General features: G+C 39.4%; 1 protein-coding gene across 1 annotated transcript; it reads left to right on the forward strand.

Annotated features, from left to right (window-relative positions):
• Positions 1-3,549: 3,549 nt before the first annotated feature.
• Positions 3,550-18,497, forward strand: LOC128860804 (serine/threonine-protein kinase tricornered). Its single transcript, XM_054098556.1, has 6 exons — positions 3,550-3,788; positions 12,383-12,914; positions 16,660-16,869; positions 16,937-17,043; positions 17,119-17,603; positions 17,688-18,497. The coding sequence occupies exons 2-6, from the start codon at positions 12,450-12,452 to the stop codon at positions 17,780-17,782; spliced, it is 1,362 nt and encodes a 453-aa protein (XP_053954531.1). The 5' UTR covers positions 3,550-3,788; positions 12,383-12,449; the 3' UTR covers positions 17,783-18,497.
• The last annotated feature ends 1,818 nt before the right edge of the window (positions 18,498-20,315 follow it).

Genomic DNA, 20,315 nt, shown 5'->3' on the forward strand with positions numbered 1-20,315 from the left:
GTAGCTAACTATCGCAATACCAGGTGTGTATACATGATGATAAACTTTTAAATGAAATAACATAATAACAACACGTTTCGTTTTCTTGTAGCAATAACTTTGCCCTGTCAGTGTAGTGTAATCACCGGCCATCTTCGTCTAGCTTATCTAATGGTAGGCCCAGGAAACTTGCTGTTTCGACAGGTTGGGTCCAGAGGGAGAGGGGTGTTAGATGGGTGTTAGTGTTAGGTGGGTTTGATGGGGCATGTGAAAAGGTGGTTAGTGTCGAGCGGCGTGCCTTCACATGCCGGACATATGTTTAATATGTCGGGGTCGATTCTGGAAAGGTAGGAGTTTAACCTGCTACAGTATCCAGAGCGTAATTGTGTCAAGGTTACGCGGGACTCTCGGGGGAGTTGGAGCTCTTCGCCTGGAATGCGTGGTGATTGGACTCCGATGACGGCATTCGGGGGTCGGGAGCTTAAGAAGGTGGTAAGAGTATTCCGTTGAATGCTGTTGATTTCCTGTCTGTACACTGTCCGATCCAGTAATTGTCGGTCTGTTTTGTCTTGGATCTCATCCGCGTAATTAAGGAGGTGCCTCCTGACATGTCTGGGAGGTGGCTCAGGCTCAAACAGATGTCTGCATGGATAAGACCTGCGGTAACACCCTAGCAAGTGTAACACCCATGTAACTGTTGTGTTTGGACATCAGTAGATATCCTGCCGCAGCCCTTATGGCAGTGTTTTGGCAGGTCTGTAGCTTCGTCCACTGCGAATCACTGATTCCAGGCGACCAGACAGGCGCAGCATAGTTTCGATCCGGTCGGCCTCTTACCTTAAATGTCGATAGCAACATTTCTTTGTCTTTGCCCCAAGTGCTGCCGGACCTTTGAGGACCTTGTTGCGATTCTGTACTTTAGTAGCAATAAAGGTTGTATGCCCTGAGAAGGAGAGCAAACTTTCGAAGGTAACTCCCAAGATTCTGGGGTTGTAAACAGTGGGAATTGGTGTGTCATCGACTTTTACCTTAAGTTGCAGTTTGACCTCCTTTATCCAGATGGTGAAGAGGGTCGCCGTGGACTTAGTGGGGGGAAGTTGTAGGTTTTCGCAGTGAAAAAGCGAGAAAGGCAAGCGAGGTAGTCATTTACCTTGGCGTAGAGGCCATCAATGTCATTGCCCGACGCCATTATCATGCAGTCGTCGGCGTATGAGACCAGGGAGACTCTCTCTGGTGGCTAGGGGAGTTTCGAGGCATGGCTGTGTCGAAAGCCTTTTTTAGGTCCAACGCTACTATGACAGTCCTCTCGCAGGGGCGGTTTTGGTTGAGCCCGTGGTGTATCTGAGTGTTAATAACGGTGAGTGCTGTGGTTGTGCTGGGCACTCTTCGGTATCCATACTGGTGTGAGGCTGGGTCAGATGGTTCGGAATCCCGCTGGATAGCGGGTTTCACAGGTTTCAGTAGTGGGACCACTCTCCCTGATTTCTTCTTGAACGATGAGAGTGGCCATAAGCATATTGGAAACCCTATTGAGGTATTCTACTCCCAATGGACCCACCTCTTCAACATCAGCATATTTAGTCCGTCAGGGCCTATGGCTTTAGATAGTTTCATATGGTTGATGGTCCCCTTAACCTCATCGCTGAAGAAAAATGTATTATTTGTTTATCTTTATATCTAAAAGGACTGTCTTTTGGGGTAAATGTTTTATGCTGTTCCAACATAAAGAGTATCAGTTGTCACTTACATGTACATATAAGTATACTTATCAAATACTTATACCTATATGCTGTAATAATAATTCTTTATCATGTTTTCAATATAACGTATTTATGTAATTTTATTGAACATCATTTCATATAGAAATGTGTATAGTAAATATTGTTACGAATTTTCTTACGTTTAAATTCAAATAAATCTCTTACAATAACTCCTCTGAGTTCGATCACTAGATTGTCAAATAAAATCACAAATTAATTTCCAATAATTTACATTAAATGTACACGTTCAGCTGAATCACTCTATTATTTTTCGTTTATTCGCTCACAAGTTCAATTTGCAACTGAATATCCCATGCGCATGCACCTCGGCTTATATACATTTGCTTAATAACTATCGGAATTTCTAAATCTGGCAGCTCGTTTCTTCTGGCGAGTTCTATTATAGCAGCAGCTTACTAGTCACCTGTTGTCTTCGTCTAACTCATCTAATGGAAGACCCAGAAAGCGTGCTATGTCTCGCTATCTGCTGTCACTATTAAGGCTAATTCATGTTTTTGTCTTGGCCTTTCGTTCGCTATTGTTGCCAGTCGCGAAACTTTGCTTTGTAACAGTACATATATATAATTATTAAACAAGGCCTTTTCGGGAAATTTTTATCAACTCATGTTTATGTAACATAATTAATCGCACATATTCAATATAATGCAGCACGTTTAAAAAACAGATTGTAAGAGGGGGATAGAGGGGTTTATCATCATCTTAAAACTGAAAACCGCACCCTCCGGATGCTTATTATTTTTAAGTAATTCATTGTTTAAGTTGTGTAATTTAGCGAAAAGTTGGTGCTGCGAGACACCTCAAATAAGAATGTGATTCATATGCACAGACGTTCACTGGAAGGTTGTTTGTAAATCTGCAATGTTTTTTGCTTTAGTTTAGAATTGAGAAACAGTTTTGAAAATGTAATAATATTTTTTTATTGATAAAAAGAGTCGCAAGAAAAAATTTAAAATAAAAATGCGACTGTGTTATACACGTATATAAATAAGCCAAATATGAAAAAAATTATGTTAAAGGTATCCTAAAAAATAAAAAAATAATTAAAACCGATAAATTACGGTTTATAAGGGTTTTTATTGCTTCGTTAAGTTTTACAGAGGCGCCGACTTAAACTCTTTACTGCGTGGGTGGCCTTTCGCTGCGCTTCGAAAAAATAGAGTTCATTAGTCCATTTCCGGCTACGCCATCCACAGTATTTTTGCACAGAACACCTTTCCCCGTGGGCGGCCAAAAATAAAAATTTCAAATGCATGTGTGTAGTAAGGAGGCACAATAACCGCCGTCTCCATCACCAACACTGAACTGAAATACATAATTTTTGTTTATATTTTTATTTTCATTTGCAGGTGTCCGACAGAAAATACCGTTGCCAAGTGATGATATGGATAAGTGCATTTGCATTTATTTTTCATTGAAATATTTTAAATACAAGTATAGAATGTGTGAATGTGTAGTTTATGTGAATTGGACTAAAGTTTATAAAAATATATTTTATAATGTGCCAAACTATAGTGAAATTCCCGAAAGCACTTTGAAGGCAAATAATTTCCAAATTATTGTAATATTTCCGGAATATTGTTAGTTATAAGTGTTGTTCCTGAATTTCTCACTAAAATCTCCTCCATAATTTTAAATCATTATACTTTGCCTTAAAAAGCCCATTGATAAATTTTACGAAATTTATATTGGAAGAAATGGTTTCACTTATTTATTATACCACGGGTTATAATTACATTCACAGTACTAGGCTTAAAACGATATTATTGTTCTTTGACCATCCAATCTGGCAAGGAGTATTCGACTTTCGTTTCTCAGTCAATATTTTCATTTTTGTTTCGTACGAGTAGTATTTCTCAAATATCAAAGAAATTGTAAAAAATCTTAGGAAAGTATCTCTTCGAAGGTGATTTTTTATAAATAACGAAGAAGCTATGTTATCATGGTAACCACTGAATGCTATTAAACAAGGAAAACCTGGAAAACGAAATCATTCATTGGCGTAATTTCTTTTTGCAAGCACTTTGTGAAGTACGTATAATTGCAAATTGTTTTGTTTTCTTAAGACTATGATGCAAACGTGTGTCATCTGAAGCATCGAAAACATAAGACCTGGAAATAGCCATGAAAGAAATGCATATGTTTCTCAAGACTTGAACACATATTCGTACATATGTATGTAGATAGTTACTTGCGTGCTGTTCGATTAAGTCATGTTGTTTACGATTGTGCCTATACATATTTACTATTTTTCTGAATAAGTAAGTTCCTTAATTAGAAATAGATAAATAAAATAATCAAATGTTTTAAATTGTTGGAGAATTCTATAAGTATCTCTTTTAAGATCAATGTCGATGAAAATCGATCTAATTAGAAGAAAATTACAATTTCAAATATTGGGGGGATGCTGCTGGAGTGAAGTTTATGTACAGTTTAAGTTTTTGTAAATCCGATCATCGTGGAAAAATAGATTAAAAAAAAATCAACGTCAGTGACCTAATAATTTATGAAACGAAAATCAATAACTTCTTATAATATTGAATCATCAAGCAAAATTCATTTGGTTCGGTGCAGTGAAATGATTTAATCGTTCGGAAGTGCCAGTTATACAACTGCTATAACCACTAATAATAGCAGGAAAAGTTGTATTTCTCTAACTTACGAGCGACCTCTAAATCTTTGTACAACAGGACATACTCACGTTTCAATAAACTGCTACAACAAAATCAACAACGCTTCAATAAATGTGTTCTCGAAACCTCTGTCGAATTCTTTCATGACATAATTTAAATTACTCAACCGTTTTTGCATTCGAGAGTACCGCTGTATCGGTATCCTCTTGCTGAAAGAATTAAAATACCATGTCGATTTTTATGTCCTATAATGAGGCTTTAAAATTATAAATAATGTCTTGCAGTTGGATTGAATGAAACATCTGACTCCAGCTACACATCAGCATGGCTGCCGTAAATTGCACAGTACATTTATTGCCATAAACACAGGAAATAGTGGGCTTACCCAAAACCAACCCTGCGAGAGTACAGTCCTAGTAACGTTGGCTTTCGATACAGTCAGCCATTCTACGCTACAAAGATGATATTCAACTTCTTCCCGCCAGGGTTGAAACTGTGGTCCACAAACTAACTATGTGATCGGTGGTCGTCAGTCATATTTCGAGATTAAATGTGAAAACACAAGAGGATAAAGCTGCAAGTGGTTGTAGCAGTATACTTAACCCTGTCAGTGTAGTGTAAATCACCGGTCGTCTTCCCAGTAAACTTGCTGTTTCGACAGGTTGGGTCAAGAGGAAGAGGGATGTTAGAGTGGGTTTGATGTGGCATGTGAAAAGGTGGTTAGTATCGTGCAGGGTACCTACACATGCATAAAGCGACGAGTGCCGCAGGCTGGTGTCCTCTCACCTTCGCTTTTCGAAGCTATCTCGAAGCTTCCCCAACCACCAGAGGGATCGAAAATAGAGTCTGGCAATGACATCTATGACTTGTGTTCCATTCCCATTGCCACCGGTTCTACGTTACCGGAATGACTCGGGTTTTTCCCGACCAAAAGCTGCCGCCCCAGTAAACTAGCCCTGTCTAGTGAACCACTTAACATCAACCACCTTTTCACATGCCCCATCAAACCTAACACCCCCCCTCCCAACTTGTCGCAACAGCACGTTTCCTGGGTCTACCGTTAAATGAGTTAGATAAAGACGACTGGTACTACATCGTACTGACAGGGTTTAGTAAGCTGCTACAAAAAAAAAAAAAATGACTTGTGTTCCAGAGATTCTCCCATCAGCCTTTCTCGTTTCTTCACAGCAAGGTATCTTCAACTTTCCCTAAATACGCGGCGATCTTTTTAACCACCTGGGCGAAGCAGATTAAATTTGAATTAAAGGGGAAAGTCGATGGTACACCAATACCAACTGTGAATAACCACAAAATATTGGTGACCCCAATGGTGATCGATAGTTTGCTCTACTTCTCGGCCTATACAACCTCAATTGCCCCTTAGGTCCAAAAACCGCAACAAGGTCCTCAAATCGCTAGCCGTTAGCCCTTGGATTAAAGGCAAAGAATGTTGCGGGGACATTAAAAACAATTGGCCGGCCGGTTCCGAACAGGTTCCTATGCCTTCCGGGCGTGGGATTAAAATCACCATGAGTGTACTTTTTTTCTTAGGCTTTTCCCCAAGATTTGGAATATAGCAAAAATGTGTGCAATGGGGGTTTAACCAATTCGCACGTCACATTGATAAGTTTCAATTAATACACTGGGTTAAATTTTTCACTAAAACGCTCAACATTTTTTAAGGAAGCAGATCTCGAGATTATTAGCACAGCTTGTTGTTGTTGTGGTTGTATGTAGCAGTTTACTAGATCCTTCCAGTGCGGTGTAGTCACCAAGCGTCGCCGTCTAATTTATCTAATGGTAGGCCTGAGAAACGTGCTGTTTCGACAGGATGGTTCCAGAGAGGAAGGGGTGTTAGATGAGTGGGTTTAAGAGGGCATATGAATAGGCGATAGGCGGTTAGTATCTTGTGTGTACCTTCATATGCCGGTCATAAAACCTGTCTAATTGAAGTGTGACCAGCGAAATTCAAAATTTAAAAACAAATTAAATGCTACTAAATAGGCGTATCCTTTTCACAATACGCCAATTCCATAACATGGATAGAAATTTCGAAGCTCTCTTCTTGGACCATTAAGGTTTTCTCAGTAGGGTAGAACAGCGGCCGCCGTAGCCGGATGGGTTGGTGCGTGACTACCATTCGGGATTCACAGAGAGAACGTAGGTTCGAATCTCGGTGAAACACGAAAATTAAGAAAACATTTTTCTAATAGCGGTCGCCCCTCGGCAGACAATGGCAAACCTCCGAGTGTATTTGCGCCATGAAAAATCTCCTCATAAAAATATCTGCCGTTCGGAATCGGCTTGAAACTGTAGGTCCCTCCGTTTGTGGAACAAGTGAGAAGGAGCTCGTCCAAACACCCAAAAAGGGTGTACGCGCCAATTATATATATATATATATGTAAAGGGCGGTTAAGTTTCAAGGGCCGGTGTTGATTTTGAATAAAGTACAATTTTTTTAGGAAATTATTGTCATTTCTCTTTATTATGACAATATTGGTGTGGCTTAATTACGTATTGAACAAAATATCGGCCAAATCCTCCATCCGATGGTCCAAATTTTCGATGACGCTGAGGCATAATTGAGGTTCTATGCCGTTAATGTGCCGAGTTATCTCATCCTTTAGCTCTTGAATTGTTACTGGCTTATCGACGTACACCTTTTCTTTCAAATAACCCCAAAGAAAGAAGTCCAACGGTGTCAAATCACATGATCTTAGCGGCCAATTGACATCGCCGCGACGTGAGATTATTCGGCCATCAAATTTTTCGCGCAAAAGAGCCATTGTTTCGTTACCTGTGTGACAAGTGGCACCGTCCTGTGGAAACCACATATCGTCCACATCCATATCTTCCAATTCGGGCCATAAAAAGTTCGTTATTATCTCACGATAGCGAACACTATTCACAGTAACTGCCTGACTGGAACCTTTTTGGAAAAAATACGGCCCAATGATGCCACCGGCCCACAAAATGCACCAAAGAGTCACTCTTTGTGGGTGCATAGGTTTTTCGGCAATCACTCTTGGATTATCATTCGCCCAAATGCGGCAGATCTGCTTATTGACGAATCCACTGAGGTGAAAATGTGCCTCATCACTGAAGATGATTTTCTTCACGAAGTGCGTGCTATGCATTTTGATTTAAAAGTCCGTTTTTATAATAAGCCTGAGTAACTTGTTGTTGTTGTAACTTTAACGCATTGCTCGATTGTGTATCTTTCCATTGTTCAAATTGAGTTAGTCTGAAATTGAAAAATGTCAAATTAAATGCAGACAAAACTTGACGTTTAGATGTGGTTCACATTCAGCATCGGCCCTTGAAATTTAACCACCCTTTATATTGAACAGCCAAAATCTCCAATTTTTCTTAATTTTGGTGTTTCACCGAGATTCGAACCTACGTTCTCTCTGTGAATTCCGAATGGTAGTCACGTACCAACCCATTCGGCTACGGCGGCCGAATGTGATTAATGAATGTAAATTTCATATCAAAAATAACACCCAGGTATTTTATTTGATCAACAGTCTGTCAACAGTTTTCATACATAAAAAGCGATTTTGAGCAAGTCACATGAAAGCATTTTTTAATATTTAAGCAAATATGAGATCTAGCGCACCACGAAGACTGTCAGACTGCATGCTGTTCACTAGACAGGGCTAGTTTACTGGGGCGGCTGCCCTTGGTCAGGAAAAACCCGAGTCATTCCGGTAACGTAGAACCGGCTGCCATGAGACAATGGTGGTGGCGTTTATAGTCCACCACACAGTGCAGTATCGTCTCATTGATAAAGGGATCGACCACAGGGACAGCACCTTAGAATGCCAAGGCATAGCTGTGCGGGCAGGCGATTCCGAGCTCGAAATATTTAATGCCCAGCAGGATATCACCGTGATATAGGTGCGCTCATCGAAGGTGAAAACCGATTGGTTGTAGGTGACTTCAATGCGCATCACGATCTTTGCATTCAAGCCTGCCAAACGATCGTAGGGGACAGCAATTGGCAGAGCAAATAGACGATTCGACATTCAGCACTGTGAACGACGACGCTCCCGCCAGGGTAGTGGACAATTGCAGCAGCTCCCCTGATCTAACAATAGCTAACGCGGGTCTGATAAATAGCATAACGTAGCGACCTATGCTATCGCTTGCATCAGACCACTTGCCCATTATCGTCTCGATTGAGAGACCTGCCGACTTCGTTTCCGCGAACCACCGGTACTACTTTAACTTTAAAAAAGCTAATTGGACCGGTTTCACGGACTTCACGCGCTGATGCTGAAGCACCTGGGATCATGGGGAGTAGGATTTCACACAGGGGTCTTCAATCTGTCCTTGGCCACTCTCATCATCCCTGACAAGTGGAAAACAGGGAGAGTGGTCCCACTACTGAAACCTGAGAAACCCGCCAACCACGGGGAATCTTATCGTCCGATAACTCTCCTTTCCCCAGTAGTGAAGACACTTGAAGCCCTCCTACTCCCACTCTTCACGAAACAGGTGGCCCCAGCCCCACATCAGCACGGATTCCGACGAGTGCATAGCACCACCACTGCACTTACCGCCATAAACGCCCAGATAAACCAAAACCGTCCCTGCGAGAAGTCTGTCCTAGTAGCGTTGAACCTGAAGAAGGTTTTCGACATAGTCAGCCAATCCACGCTACTAGATGATACTTATCAGTCGACACTCCCGCCAGGGCTGAAGAGGTGGTCCGCAAACCACCTGAGCGGCTGTCACTCATCAGTGATTTTTCGAGATCAAACATCAAAGCAGAGGAAGATAAAGCAAGGTGTACCGCAGGGTGGTGTCCTTTCTCCCTTGCAGTTCAACTTCTACATCTCGAAGCTCCCCCAACCATCAGCGGGAGTCTACCTGGTCTCATACGCTGACGTCTGTGCGATAATGGCGTCGGGCAATGACATCGATGGCCTGTGCTCCAAAGTGAACAACTACCTCACCGACCTTTCTCGCTTTTTCACTGCGAGGAATCTCCAACTTTCCCCCACTAATTCCACGGCGACCCTCTTTACCACCTGGACAAAGGAGGTCAAGCTGTCCCTTAAGGGGTTATACGCAGTTTTGAAGCAAATAAAAGACGGGTTGTCAAGGAATTATCCTGAAGAAACTTCAGAATATTTTAATTTGAAAATTTTTGGCGGTTATAAAAGCATCCTTCAAGAACGTAACAAAATTTTTTATTTATGAAAATGTTGATTATAGAGCGCGCTGCAGGCGATTTCTGGAACCTCCTTTAAAAAAAGACGATTTACGGTGTACATCGTAACTCAGGATTGGATTATCTGAAATCAAAAAACCAAACAAATTTTGTTAATATATTAGATTATCTAGTAATTAATCGTTCGGCTAATCAAAATAGTGAATTTTCACAAAATGGCAGCTTTTAAAAGAAATGATTTCGATTTTTACTTTAAAATTTGGCCGTAAATTGATTATAAAATGGAAAATAAGTATCAGATTTACAAAAGGAACGATTAATTACTAGAAAATGTATCTTTAAAGATTGAGTTAAAACGGTTGACCGATCAAACAAGCCGTTTTCGAGATATCGTGTACACCGACTTGAAAAATTCCGTTTTGAAAAAAACACGTTTAAAGTTTCAATACCTACCTTAAAACGTGCCGAGGCATCTCTACATATTTAGGTATAACTCCGAAAGTATTGCTTAGATCTACTTCAAATTTCGTGCGTATACTTTTGAATATATATTATGTACATTACAAAAATGCAATAAAAAAAATCGATTTTTTTGAAAGTCATAACTGCGTATAACCCCTTAAGGTAAAAGTCGACGACACACCAATTCCGACGGTAAGCAACCCCAAAATTTTGGGTGTAACCTTCGACAGTTTGCTCTCCTTCCCGCACAAAACCACAATTGCCACTAAAGTCCAAAATCGCAACAAGGTCCTAAAATCGCTTGCCGGCAGCACTTGGGGCGAAGACAAAAAACTGTTGCTATCGACATTTAAGGCCGTTTCTGAATTATGCTGCGCCTGTCTGGTCGCCTGGAACTAGTAACACGCAGTGGATAAAGCTATAGACATGCCAAAATACTGCCATTCGGACAGCGACCGTTTGCATCCTGATGTCCCCTGTTCAGCACTTTCACAACGAGGCACAAATGCTCCCAGTAATGGAACATAAGAAACTGCTCAGCAAGCAGTTCCTGCTGGGATGTTACCGCAGGTTTCACCCCTGCAGACACCTGCTCGAGCCTGAGCCGCCTCCCCGGCACGTCAGAAGATACCTCTTAAACTACGCCGACGAAATCCAGGACAAAACTGACCGTAATTTACTGAACCTGGCAGTGTTTAGACAGTCAATAAACGCCATTCTCCGAGAGACCTTCACCACCTTCTTAAGCTCCCGTCCTGTGAATGCCGTAATCGGAGTCCAACCACCACCTACAGCATTTGAAGAGCTTCAGTTTCCTCGTGAGACACTTGTAGCACTGGCACAATTACGTTCTGGGTATTGTAGCTGGTTAAACTCCTACTTATCCAGGATCGACCCCGACATACCAAACATATGTCCGGCATGTGAAGGCACCCCGCACGAGACTAACCACCTTTCCACATGCCGTCTAGAACCGACTCATCTAACACCCCTCTCCCTCTGGACCCAACCCGTCGAAACAGCATGTTTCCTGGGGCTACCTTTTGATGAGCTAGAGAAGTCGACCGGTGATATGCCCTACACTGGCGGGACTTATATTACTGTTAACAAACAAACAAACTGTCAGACTGTATGTTGAGTATGTCGGGTGTCTATCCTGCATAGGTAGGAGTTTAATCTGCTGCAATATCCTGAACGCAATTGTGCTACAGTAACGCGGGTCTCACGAGGTAGATTAAGCTCTTGTTATTGTTGTTGTCTTCAGTGTAGTTGAAGAGGTGGCTCCTGACTCGCATGGGCGATGGCCCAACTACGAGCAAGTGCCTGCAGAATTGTTTCTATGCTCGTTTATGTGGTTGTAAAGATGGTACAGGCGAGATATCAGGAGACATGGCTGACAGATCTGAAGCGTAATCCATTGCGAATCACTAGTACCAGGCGACCACACGGGTGCAGCGTAATTCGGAGACGGCGGTCCGATTGCTTTAAATGTCACAGTCGCTTTTGGGGTTCCCTTGATTTTAACCTTTTTTTCCAGTTTAATCTTCTTAGTCCAGGTGGTAAATAGGTCGCCGAGGAGTTAGGCAAAGTTGAAGATTCCTCGCAGTAAAGTAGCAAGAAATACTGATGAGGCAGTCGTTCACTTTGGAACCCAAGTTGTTGTTGTTGTTGTAGCAGTACCTTTGCCCTGTCAGGGAACCCAAGTCATCGATGTCATTGCCGGGCGCCAATATTAAACAATTGCCTGCGTATGAGAAGGCCGACTGTTGAATCTAGTGGACAGGAGAGTTATCGGTCGATAAGACTGGTTAGTGGGTTTCCCACGCTTCAATAGTGTGACCATTCTCCTTGTTTTTCACTTATCAAGGATGATGAGAGCGGTCAAGGCCAGATTGAAGACCTCACGAATGTGGCTAATGTATATATTATTAAAGTTTCTATATTGTGGAAAAGAAACTAGATTCAAGCGATTTGCTATAAGGTCGTAAATGGACCGATGGATTCCCCAAAATTACTGGAGTAGTTCAGGTTCATCAGCCCAAGCCCTGATATATGTGACCTAGACGACTGCTAGATGTTAAGCAATGTAACATACACAAAATGTTATTTTTAGGAAGATTCTCACGCTGGTATCTTACGAGTTTTAAAATTTATTCTTTAATTTATACATTTATATTCACTCGGCATCTAATAATTCTGCAACCGATAATTATTGTTAATCATTTACGTTTTTAGATTTATGGTTATTTTTTACTTTTTTATATGTAAACCGATTAGCGTATAAATAAAGAAACAAACAAATAATTTGGACAGGTATATAATTTATGGATATTTCTACTTTCTTGTTAAAGGTTCGCTGGGAAAAACTCCTTGAAAACTTGATTTCTCATTAAGTGTGCATATTTAAGTCCTCCTACAATGAGTGCAGATGGTTCTTCGATACGCTTTAGTGACCACACACTGGACAAAGCAACTAAAGCTAAGGTAACTCTGGAAAATTATTACAGTAATTTGGTAACTCAATATGGAGAGCGCAAACAACGGCTTGCCAAATTAGAGGCTCAGCTGAAGGATGAAAGCCTAACAGAGTCACAAAGACAAGAGAAAAGACTACAACATGCACAGAAAGAAACAGAGTTTTTACGTCTTAAAAGATTACGTTTAGGTGTTGAAGACTTCGAAGCATTAAAAGTAATTGGAAGAGGTGCGTTTGGAGAAGTGCGACTGGTGCAGAAAAAGGACACAGGGCATGTGTATGCTATGAAAGTTTTACGTAAAGCGGATATGCTTGAAAAGGAGCAAGTGGCTCATGTGCGCGCTGAACGCGATGTCCTTGTTGAAGCCGACCACCAATGGGTAGTTAAAATGTACTACAGCTTTCAGGTAAGTTATTTTACATCTATTTTTTTATGGTATACTCGTATACACTATGTCCTGCCATAAGTTCTGTTACAAGTTAAGTCCGTTATAAATATGAAATCATAACACTTTTTTTAATGAAGTTAGTTTTATTTAATCATGTAAATATTATAAAAACCTTCAAATGATTCGAAAATTCAGCTATTGCAGCACGCACGGTTCCATTGTTCTCCAATTCTGACACTGTGGCCCAATGGATTCAGATCTGGACTTCCAGACGGCCAAGCTTCTGCGGCTATGAACCCAGGAATATTGTTTTTAGCCACTGGTGAGTGGTTATTTCCTGCGGAATCTTGCTGGAACATCCAACGCTCTCCATTGAAGAGAGTTCTCCTCAATTGCTTCACCACGTCTTCTAAGACATCCTCCTTGTACACTTTTGCCCTGATCTTAACCCATTTCCGAAGAAATGAAGAGGCGCAATGCCTTTACAAGACACTCCCCACCAAACCATTACCGAGGCTGGGTGGTGGCCACGCTAAACCCTGGGATAACATTTCTGCACTTGCACTTTTACCATACTTTTGTAATGCAATCACTACAATGAGATTTTCCTTAGCTCCCCACTCAAATGTTAACGAGCGAAATTTGCCACGAAACTGAATATAATTTATGAGTAGTAAATGCTCTCGAGGGGAATGTTCGTTGCTTTCCTCTTTATGATGTAGCTCCATTTGTATAGCTGTTCGCACGGTGAAATCAGGAGGTGTCGTTGTTGTTGTTGTAGCAGCATAAACATTCCCAATACTTACATGCGGGGAATGCTGCTGAGTGACAGTTCATGGTCGGATATAAATCCGGGTCGTTTCGGTAACGTAGAACCGACTGTCGTGGTGTCGTCGTCGTCAATCTCACTTAACGGGGATGAGGGTGTTAGATGTGTGAACTTAACGGGCCAGATGAATAGGTGATAAGTGTCGTGCCGGACATCTTGAGTCCCACTATATCAGGAACGCAATTGTGCCAGTACCGCAGTATTCAATTCCATGACTTTAAAGGGAATTTATAAAGAACAGTACTAAAGGCGACCCATCCCCTCGACTAACTTTTAGTAAATGAAGGAAATGCATCAATAATCCCTCCCATTAGTGCGATTTTTTTTAAGCTCAATAATGTAAAATTTGATAAAGAGTTGTTGAAGAAAAGTTGGAATAATAATCTACATTACTATATCAAACTCGGCTAAACTAAATATTTCATGTATATCCCTTTTTTGATAGTTTGGAACGAGTTTTAAATTCATATCCTGAACCACTGTTAAATTCGACAAATTATAGCTATAAGTAAAGCGTTTTTCAGTAAGAGCGCTTCAATTTTTTTTTTGAATAAAACACAAACGGTTTGACTTTTTTAACTAATTTTTTTTTTATTATCGAGTTTGAACATATACATTTAAGTATGAAATTCGATTTCTTTTGCATGACCACTGCGTGCACGTTTTACGAAGTCCAATCGTGGAACGCAATTTTCGACCACTCTTTTGCATAAATCGGCCGAAATTGCAGGAATTTCGCGTTCAATATTGGCTCTGAGCTCACAAATCGTCGCCGGCTTGTTACTGTAGACCAATGACTTCACATAACCCCAAAGAAAATAGTCAAATCACACGAGCGCGGCGGCCATTCGACCGGTCCATTTCTGGAAATAATGCGCTCATCGAACTTACTCTTCAACAAATCAATTGTAGCGTGTGCTGTGTGGCTTGTGGCCCCGTCCTGTTGAAACCACATGTCGTCTAAGTCCATACCATTCAATTGCGGCCAAAAATAATCGTTTATCATGTCGCGGTATCGATTTCCATTCACAGTAGCGTGGCGATCGTTCTCGTCAACGAAAAAATATGGGCCAATTACGCCACCGGCATGTAAACCGCACCAAACAGTGATTTTTTCGAGATGCAACGGTGCCTCATGAATCACGTGTGGATTGCTTTCTGCCCAGTAACGCATATTTTGCTTGTTGACAAAGCCATTGAGCCAAAAGTGAGCTTCATCACTGAAGACCGTAAAATGACCGTAATGCTCTTAAAGTAGCAGCAACAGAACGATTATTTTCATAAAAAATTTGCACAATTTGCAATCGTTGCTCAAGTGTGTAGCGTTCCATGATGAAATGTATACTAATGAAGTTTACAAATAACAAGCGAAAAATAAAAAATATTGCGTCGTTCGCCCTCCCTATCGGAAAAAAGTTGAAGCGCACCTATTGAAAAACGCTTTAGATATGATAAGCAAAACTGCGGCGAAATAAATTATATCTGGCATTCAGGAAATTTATTAATAACAAAAATAAATTATATAGTTCTGCTCAAACATGTTGTTCCTTACTTCATAACTACAACAAACCTTACCGAAATTCTAGAAAATTTTAATAACTCTTATAGTTTTGAATGGATAGCCGGGATTACTGTTTCTTATGGCTTTGTATGCCGGTGGCTTCATCGTGTACTAGGTGAACATTTTTTGTTTGTGTTAAGACGAACTGCAGCAGTACGCGCTCATGCCGCTGGGTCCGTCAGACTGTCGTCATACATCAAGAATTCTCCCAAAAATTCCGTAACTAAGAACAAACCATAATTAAATTAAATTTGAAGATCTCGAGTTGTCTCGTTAGACCTTCCTAATGCGGGCACAATAACGAATTACCTGTTGGAACAGGTTTAACTCCTACTTATTCTTATTAGACGCCAACATACCACACGTATGTTTAATATATGGCACAAACCTCTTGTGTTCCATTGCCAGCTCATCTAGAAACCTTCTGCCTCTGATCTCACCCCATCGAAATGACACGTTTCCTGGGCCTCAACAACAACAATGAGTGGGGCAGCAACTTAAGCGGGCTAAGACTGCTAAACAACAACGTCTTTATCCAACGATATTTATGTTATTATATATGCACGTGTAATTTAACTGGTGCGTGCTACCTTTGTTAGATTTTTGGTCGAGCTCCTTTTCCAATTTGTGGCGGCCATCTTATTGTTGCTCCACAAATGGAGGAGCCTACAGTTTTATGCCGCCCCCGAACAGCAGATGGTTTTTCACAGAGACATAACAGTTATAAGTTCTATCGTAAATAATGTTTTTCCACAGCAGTTATTAGATGGGAAGTTGCCCATAAAAGTTATTTGCCAACGTTTATTTTTTACATGTACCGATAACTAATATGCAGAAGTTTTCATTATTAAAATTTATCAATAATATGAAATGTAAACTTCACATAACTCCACATCGCAATAACTCGCAATATATATAATTGGCGTTTACACCCTTTATTGGGTGTTTGGCCGAGCTCCTCCCCTTATTTGAGGGGATACAGATTTATGCTACCTCCGAACGACAGATGGTTTTAATGAGGAGCTTTTTCATTGCTGAAATACTCTCGGAGGTTTGCCATTGCCTGCCGAGGAGCGACCGCTGTTAGAAAAAATGTAATATTTCGTGCCCAGGGTTTCGAACCACTTCCGAAAGGCAGTCACGTAGTAACCCGTTCGGCTGCAGCGGCTCCATTAAATAATCTTTCCAAATTCAATAGTTTAATATTATTGACTGTTGTTCCTTAGTAAGGCCACAATTAACTATTCTTACAATCCCACTCAAAATGTTTTTGGCTTTAAAACTTTGGTAAAAAACTTTACATACCATTTATATAAAAAAATGTAATTAAATACGTGCTAGTCTAATTTTATCAAAATATCTTTTAAAAAAAGGATCCCGTCAATTTGTATTTAATAATGGAGTTCTTACCGGGTGGCGACATGATGACGCTTCTAATGAAAAAGGATACGCTCTCAGAAGAATGTACACAGTTCTACATTAGCGAAACTGCCTTGGCCATAGACTCAATTCATAAATTAGGCTTCATACATAGGGATATAAAGCCTGATAACTTACTACTTGATGCACGTGGACATTTAAAGGTGAATTTTATATAAATATTTATGTATTTTTCGATTCAAATCTTTCGTTTTTTCAATACTTTTTTAGCTTTCTGATTTTGGTTTATGCACGGGCTTAAAAAAGTCGCATCGTACAGACTTTTACCGGGATCTTTCACAAGCCAAACCATCCGATTTCATTGGAACTTGCGCTAGGTAATTAACTGACTATGATGCATATTGTTTAATTTGTAATTAAAAAAATAAACTCTTCCGTTTCTGCACTAATAGTCCAATGGATTCAAAACGGCGTGCAGAGTCTTGGAAACGCAACCGCAGAGCTTTGGCCTATAGCACAGTTGGCACACCTGATTACATTGCCCCTGAAGTATTCTTACAGACTGGTTACGGCCCTGCGTGTGACTGGTGGTCATTAGGTGTAATAATGTACGAAATGCTTATGGGTTACCCACCATTCTGTTCAGACAATCCTCAAGATACATACCGCAAAGTGATGAATTGGCGAGAAACATTAATATTTCCGCCCGAAATACCAATATCAGAGGAAGCGAAAGATACAATTGTGAAATTTTGCTGCGAGGCCGATCGCCGTTTGGGTTCGCAGCGTGGTCTTGAGGACTTAAAATCAGTGTCATTCTTTAGAGGAGTGGATTGGGAACATATTCGCGAACGTCCTGCAGCCATCCCCGTCGATGTGCGATCAATTGATGATACGTCCAACTTTGACGAGTTCCCCGACGTTTCATTGGAAATACGTAGGTTTTATTTTTGCATACGACATACAATATATAAGTTATTTCCTTTCTAAATTATCTACACAATATTATTTCATATTTCAGCATCAGCACCTATACCTCAAGGCAGCGAAATAGCCAAGGATTGGGTATTCATTAACTACACATTTAAACGCTTTGAAGTGCGAAATTTGGAGTGAAGTCATTACTATCTGGGCACAGCTGCATAGGAATGCTTCATTAAACTTGATTCAATGATTTAAAATCGAACATTACTAATTTAATATTGTATTTATTGAGTTAAATTAGAAAAAGTAACTTAACTTTAATGACTATTTATTGTTGTCTCATATCCAAACATTTGCAGATGTAAGTGTCGAGGACAGTTTGTAATGATTATTTGAAATCTACCTATTAAGTTTTGTTAAGAAATGCTCACTTACCAAATTTATCAGATGTGTGTTTCCAGATGAAGATTTTTAATTAGTATTTTTGTTTTCATTTACTAATAATTTATCTGAATCAAATAAACGACAGTATTTTGCAATTAGTTGCACAATATTATTTATCTTTTGCTGCACTGATTCAGAATAATATAATTCAATAGAACTCAAACTACAGATGTATGCTCTTTGCCTAAGTTGAAGCGATATATTGTGAATATATAATATAAAGTGAATTTAGTGTTATAGTTCACAATGCTAGATGTAATAATGTATGTACTTCGCAATACTTAACGTAGAATAACAGTTTATTTGCGCTTCTGTGCTAGATGTTTCGTGTAAACACGTTAGGAATCACATTAACCCACTCTGAAAATTTTTAAATTATTTTTGGTAACGCATAGAAATAAACGATAAAAATATGATAAAATAGATATTGCAATAAACGACGAATGTGGATTTACAAATAGAACACAGATTTGTGTTTTATTTTAATTTACAAAGTAAGGTTATAGTTTTTGGGAATTTATTTTTACGACCCGCATGATAGAAAAGAAATAAAAACTAATACAACCTTTTCAACTGATAAATAATCTTGCCAAGAGCCAACCGTACTAAGCCATTTGGAATTGAAATATTCTTCATCTGATTAGCTTTCGACGAAACATATGGCAGAGAAATCGGAGAGTATACAAAAACAAAAAACAAAATAGTTGGAAGCGCTTAGAAGAAAGCAAATTTCCAATACTATTTTCCACTTAAGGCGGTAAACTCAATCAACATAATTTCCAAATTTGCAATGCATCCATAGATACACTAAACTCGCGCGATATTCTCCTAGTATAATTTTCAGGCCTCAGGAACATCAAGGGTAATGAGAAAGCGGATGAACTTGCTAAGCTAGGATCCTCCTTAAGTTGAATCGAAAGCGGATCAGTAGAAGTACCCTTAAGCCGGAATAAAGCGGAGCTAGAGTCTCACTATTGCAACGTTGCAAGTAGACGATGGAAAGTTGGAAGTTCTGTGCCACGTCCAGGAGGGCATGACCTGACTATAACTTATCAAAATTCATTATCTTTGCAATTGTCCGGGCTTATCAAAAGTAAGATTACGAGCTTTCGACAAACCATTCCCCAACAACATTGAATAAGTTTCAGAATTGGAATTGAGGGCCCTTCTTTTCTTTGTAGCCACTACGAAGTGACTATCGGAAATAGCACTCTGGGAAATTCAACCAACAAAACAACAGAGGATTGTGGTATTAAAACAGCGCTGGAAAATAATTATGTAGATGTCTCCCAGTTCAGGAAACCTAGCCACTCAAATAACATTTCTCAAATAAATTTTTAACATTTCCGATTAGTACATGTACTGAACTTTAAAAACATACATACTTACATCCTATAATACAAAGAAAATGTAATGGCGGAGATTTATAGCAGCATTTCCAGGACATAACTTCGTGGCGAGCGTAATAAGCACCTCATGTTTTTTAATCTAGAACTAGAGGCAGTTAATAACTGTTATATGATTTTTTGAGAATGAAAAAGTTTAAGTTTAGTTCGAGGAATATTTTTTTTTTCTTTATTTTTTTTTTAATAATTCTTATTGACAACATAAATATATAAGAAATTAGCGAAAGCGTGAGCAACGAAAAAAAAAGATATATTTTCAATAACACTAATAAAAGCAAATCTAATTTATCGTTGAAAATAATGAACAGTTATGGCTCAATTATTTTAGATATGGCCCTAGTAGCCAGTGTGATAATTAAGTTAGGGTTATATTGTGTATATCTCCTATAAAAAATAATAATATTTTATAGATATTCCAGTTGTGTCTCCGTCTTAAACAAGTAAATGAAAACGTTTTTAAAGTATAATAAATTATGTCCACAGAGTGACTTAACCGTCACCGTGGGAAACAAAAAATTGTACGCAAATAGAAACTTTAAAAATTTCCTTTTTTTTACTAAAAAAATATTTAAAAGCTTTTGAAAAGGTTTTTTAAATGAACAAATCGAAAAAAAATTCGGCGTCACTCTGTATAAAATATATTAAAGAAGATGTGTACCAATAGTTTTAAAACAATCTGTTTGGAGAAAAAACCAAAAATAGAACATTTAATTTAAAATTAAACAGAACAGCAGTAAAAAAAGGTTTTGAAAATATTATTGTTTATTACTTTATGTGCTTTATCTATGTTCTGGAATTTTGTCTAACTGTTTAACGATTTAATGGAAACGCATAGGGTTAGAATAAGATTTCTCACAAAAACTTGTTCGTTTGTG

The sequence above is a fragment of the Anastrepha ludens genome, chromosome 4 (assembly GCF_028408465.1).
Source record: "Anastrepha ludens isolate Willacy chromosome 4, idAnaLude1.1, whole genome shotgun sequence".
Lineage (NCBI taxonomy): Eukaryota > Metazoa > Arthropoda > Insecta > Diptera > Tephritidae > Anastrepha > Anastrepha ludens.